At 34.9% G+C, this 5,648-nt stretch overlaps 1 protein-coding gene across 1 annotated transcript in view; it reads right to left on the reverse strand.

Moving 5' to 3' along the window:
• The window catches only part of INTS2 (integrator complex subunit 2), a 59,916-nt gene that overhangs the window by 37,495 nt on the left and 16,773 nt on the right, over positions 1 to 5,648 (reverse strand). The window contains exons 10-12 of the mRNA XM_004707371.2: positions 3,575 to 3,646; positions 3,378 to 3,492; positions 261 to 329 (exon numbers count right to left, since the gene is read on the reverse strand). Of these exons, the coding sequence (XP_004707428.1) occupies positions 261 to 329; positions 3,378 to 3,492; positions 3,575 to 3,646 (256 nt within the window). The remainder of the gene's footprint in view (positions 1 to 260; positions 330 to 3,377; positions 3,493 to 3,574; positions 3,647 to 5,648) is intronic.

A 5,648-nucleotide genomic window follows, 5' to 3' on the forward strand; every position in this document is an offset into this window, starting at 1 on the left:
ATTAACATATAAATATCTATAACTAAACTGGAAAGTCTTCAAATGTGTAAATTTAAAAATAGCTGTTGGTTTCTAGTGAGCTTTGAAAGTACCTTTTAAATAGATTAATTCTGCTAGAAGGTTCAAAAATCAAATAAATCATTATGATTATTAGCACCTAAAAAGACTTAGGGAATGGGCATATTATTCTCTTTAGCAGAAACATGAAGTTTTTCATCCAGAGAAAGCTGTAAAAGAACTTAGGAACAAAAGAGAAGTACCTGCTCTGTAAAAATTTCCTGTGTAAAGATAGTCTTCATCCTGCTCAAGGAGCTTGGCTTAATTACAATCTGAAATAACCAAAAGATTACAACAGCCATGAGAACACTGTATATGACACACAATTCTTGGTAAATTTATTATCTAAATGGCAGTGAAATATAGCACCAATATTCAAATACTTGTTCCTATTTTTAAAAAGTGGCATCTCATACCCAGTATGTTTTACCTCAGAAACAAAACCAATATAAAAAAATTTGTAGTAAACGCCATGACTGGCATTTCAAATCAGTAGAAGCTAGACCTGGATAATTCAATAAGTCTGAGTAGGATAGCTACCTTTGAGTATATGGAAAAATATATACACATACGTATATAAATTCACACATACATCATAATCAAAATTAATTATATTTCTGAAAATGATTGCGGTAGCAATTGTACAACACTGCTTGATATGACTGAACTATTGAATAGTATGATGTCTGGATTATGTCCTAATAGTTTGAAAAAATAGTAATTATAACAATTTAAATGGATTAAAGATTTAAATGTTCAAAAGATGAAAAAATAGGTGGTTATTTATATGAACCTGGGGTAGAAAAAATATTTTTATGTACAACAGGAAAGTGAAAACCATCAGAGAAATAATATACATTTAAAAAGTAACTTTCACATGACAAATCTAAATGGCAAAGTTAAGTGTTAGAACATAATTGGGAAAAATCATTTATCACACGATTCCATAAATCTCCACTTTTAAAGAAAAAAAGGATTATAATATAACCAATTAACAATAGGTTTTCAGGTGGTATAGTAGTTATACATTGATCTACAATCCACATGGTTGGCAGTTCAAATCCACCAACAGCTCCTTTGGAGAAAGACTGGGCTTTCTACTCCCGTCAACAGTTACAGTCTTGTAAACCACAGGGGTTGCTCTGAGTCAGCACTGACTTGATGGCAGTGCCACAAAAATATTCGATATCAACTGAAAATGAACGTCAATTTCAACAGCGGGTCAAATGTCTTAAAATCAATAAAATACAGAATTTAAAGGATATTAGTATATCTCTGAATATAAAGACTTTCTGAGAAAACGCCAAAAAAAAAATAGGTCCTATAGTACATTGGTATAGGTCAAAAGAAATAAAACAGCTAACACAAATATTTTTAAACAACTTCATTAGTAACTTAATAAATGATGCATTTTTCATCAATAAAATTTACAAAGACTAAAAATAATGAATGAGCTTAAGAAAATATGTGTTTTCATTCACTAATAACAGCAACTTAGATTGGTATAATCTTTCTGTAGTGTTTTTTGCATTCTGTAGTTTTTTTGTAACTTTGTTTTATATATATTCTTAACACTTCGATATAAACTTCCTAAAAGATAATTTGCAACACTCATTAAGTACCTTATTACTATACTCCTTACTTAATTGTACTTCTAGAACTTTATCCTAAGGAGATAGTCACACAAATACATAAAAACCTACATGTGTGAGTGCTTGTGTGTGTGTTTACATAAATGAGAATATTCTTCTAAGCATTATTCAAAATTTTAAATTATTTAAATGTCAAATAATGAAGGAGCAATTAGGAAGTTCACCATCAGTCATGATGGAATGCTATGCACTGCTGTGGAGTCGACTCTGACGCACAGCGGCCCTATAGGACGGTAGAGACTATTCCAGAGTTCCCAAGACTAAATCTATAAGAGTGTAAACAGCCTCGTCTTTCTCCCCTAGAGCAGCTAATGGATTCCAACTACTAACCATACAATTAGCAGCCCAACATGTAAACCACTGTACCACCAGGGACCCCTTGGAATACTCCGTAGTCATTAGAAATTATACTGTATTGGAATATGTGCTGATAGGAGAATTAAGTTTTTCCTTTAATTTAAATATGTGAATACATGCTTTTAAAGGAAGAAAAGACAACAGAATGTTAACAGTAGTGCTCTTGATATCTATGAATGATGAAATTATAATGTATTTTCCTGTTTCTGTGTTTCCCAAATTTCTGCATTGTCCATCTATTATTCTTTAAGTAAATGTTTTCAAAATACATATTTTTTCCATAGTTCCTGATAAAATGTAAAACTATTAAACTAAAACTTCTTCAAGATGAAAACAATCTAATTACTTTACAGTACAGGGGGTACCCCAAAGCCCCGGAATTGCTCCCCCCCATGCTAAGTATTTAAATTGTTTACAAAACAGCCTTATCTCCTTCAAAGTACTCTCCATTAAACTTAATACATGTCAAATCTGCAGTTTCTTTCAAACCCATCTGTTTGGATGGCTGACAGCACCTCCCGTCGTTTTTTTGCTTCACCTCTTCTACATCATGAAATCACTGTCCTTTCATGTTCCTCTTCATTTGGAAACAAAAAGAAGCTGCATGGATAGAACTCAGGCGAGTAAGGTGTGTGGGGCAAGAGAGGCATGATGTTTCTTGCCAAAATCTGGCTCGCTGTGATGGCTGCGTGAGCAGGGGCACTGTCGTGGTAACAAAATCAGTCCCCCATCTGCCACAAATCATGCCTTTTTTGTTGCACGCTGTCATGCAATCTTTTCAGAACCTCTAAATAGAAAGCTTGATTAAGAGTCTGACCTGGTAGGGTGAGCTCCAAATGCACTAGGAGACATGTTCATCTGTTCGGGACGTTGACAGACATCCAGAATGAGTTTATCATCAATCAACATTCACCTTTTTTGAAACGAGAAAACCACTCATACACTTGAGCTTTTCCCATAGTGCTGTCCTTGTAAGCCGTGTTCAATATCACAACAGTTTCTGCGGCATTTTTCCCAAGCAGGAAACAAAATTTCACAGCCACACGCTGCTCTCTTAAATCAGCCATCACAACAAAATGAGGTTTGAGGGAAACTGCTTTTACAAAAAAAATTCACTGTGACCAGAAAGAACCTTCCCACTGGGTGCCTAACTCCGATAGAGTTGCTCAATGCTCACCTAGCAGGAAAATGCATACTGCAAAAGCTCCAACCCTCCACTCCAGCCAACACAATTGCAGGTTTGCAGGGGTACCCCCTCGTACAAAGCCCAGCTCAGAAGCACAATCTTTTAGAAAGATAAAAGGAAATTACCTTCATCCCCAAGGTGGAGCAGACCAAGTCAATGATAGCACTAAGCTGGTTGCTATGAAAGTACATAGCCACTAATAACAACATCTCCCCAAAAGAAGCAGAGACACCTGAAGTGCTGTTGAAACAGAAAAGGTATGAATTTCCAAACAGACAATAAGGAAAAAACTTCTTAACTGAAACAAACAAAGTCATTTTACCTCTCAAAATAAGCCTCTTCCTTTATCATCCAGCTTAGCCATGCCACCATCAGCTGCTCCTGCTCAGGTGTACTATATAAAACACACCAGGAATGGCAAAAGTCAGATACATAAGCATGTGAAGATGAAGCTTCTGAAGTTATTTTTGGTAGGAAATATCTTTTCATTCCCTATTTTGAAGCATCAAGTTAAAACAATGGCTTATTCAATTGTTCAAGTCATTAACTGTCAATGAGAAGTGAAGTGGTTCTAGAGATAAAAAATGTGGATATTTGTTTTTGTTCATGATTCTAAACAATTAGACCCTCTCAAAGTCTTAGTTACTACATTTGCAAACTGGAGAAAGTAAGTTTTCTCAGATTTCTAGGAAAAACAAAGGCAACCTGGGATAAAAATGTTAGATTAATGGCTGTTCTTTTTTCACATAGAAAAAAATTCCGTGTTAAAGAGTCACAGACAAATCTTAACAGAAAACACAATTCTACTTTGAAAAAAACCAGATAGAATATCAGTCACTGAAGTATGAAATTTAAGTTAAAAAAAACTTTGAACAGAACTCAAAAAATTGAAGAGAAATACAATTGAGGAGGGGGGAGAGTAAAGGTAGCTGATGTCAAGGAGTTCAAGAAGGAAAAGAATTGATTGTAGTAGCAATGGTACAATACTACTTGATGTGACTGAACTGTGGAATCAAATGACACCTGTACCAACTCCCAATAGGATGGTTTTGGGGAAAAAAATGAGGACAAACCCTGAAAAGCACACAATGGAGTGATTGTTCTTAGAGTGATAAAAATGTTCTAAACTGAATTGTGATATAGTTATATAACTTTATGAATATATGAAAAACCATTAGGTAAACTACATTTGTTGCCATATCACAATCTAAGGGATGAATTTTATGATAAGTAAATTGTATCTCAATAAAGTTGGTTTTTTTTTTTTAATGCAGTGCAAGACTAGGACATGGAAGAATAAAAAAGACCAGGGGATGCCAAATAAGAAAGAATAGATGATCATTTCAGGAATTCCAATATCTAAATAAGAGGTGGTTTGCACAAAAAACCTTATGGGGAAACACATCACCAACAAAATAATTAAAGAAAATTTCCAAAAACCGAAAGACATGCTTCTAGATTAAAAGGACTTACTAAGCACTTAGAACAATCGTATAAAACAAATACACCCCAAATTTTATCACTAAAAAAATTTAAAGACAAAAACCTTATTCTGCATGCCTCTAATTTAAAAAACATGGACCACTCTCCATAAAGGAAATGAAATATATGCTATAACATGAATGAACCTTAAAAACAGGTTGAATAAAGTAAGTCAGATACAAAAGGACAAAAATTACTATTCCATTTATATGAAATATCTAAACTATTAAATGCAGAGACAAAAATTCTTAGTGGTTACTAAGTGCCAAGGGGAAAGGAATGGGCATTATTGCTGTAGGGTACTGAATTTCTATTAAGGGTGAAAAAATGGTGACATCCATTTGTAAGTGGACGGGAGCAGTGTTAGCAGCATATGGTGACATAATTATCACTGAATTGCACACTTAATAATGGTTAAAATGTAGGACTGAGAATCATAATGGTTAAAACGGCAAGCTTTTGGTTATATAAAAGTAATGCAAGTGTTTTCATCTTAAAATAAACATAACGTCACAGATGCGAACGTCAGGCCTCTCAACAGCAACATTAAAAGCGAACAGGTCACGCTGCAGCACCGTCAGCTTTCTCCAAGAAACTTCAGCAAGTGTCACAACAGAATAAGGACATTTTCAGAAATACCCAATCTCAAAAGAATTGACCTCCCATAAAACCTTCCTAACAAGCAAAGTGAGGAATTAAAAAAGACAAAGACAAGAGATGTTAGAAGTAGGAGTGCCATCCCCTCACAGAGGGGCCACAGGACACAGTGAGCCAGTCAGGGTGCAGTATAGCACTGATGAAACACACAACTTTCCTCTAGTTCTTTAATGCTACCCTCCCCCCGCCCCCGACTATCATGACCTCAATTCTACCTTACAAATTGCATTAGACCAGAGCATGCACACTGCTACAGA

This window comes from Echinops telfairi, unplaced genomic scaffold, assembly GCF_000313985.2.
Source record: "Echinops telfairi isolate 266 unplaced genomic scaffold, ASM31398v2 ScPeMD7_7458;HRSCAF=8496, whole genome shotgun sequence".
Classification (NCBI taxonomy): Eukaryota; Metazoa; Chordata; class Mammalia; order Afrosoricida; family Tenrecidae; genus Echinops; species Echinops telfairi.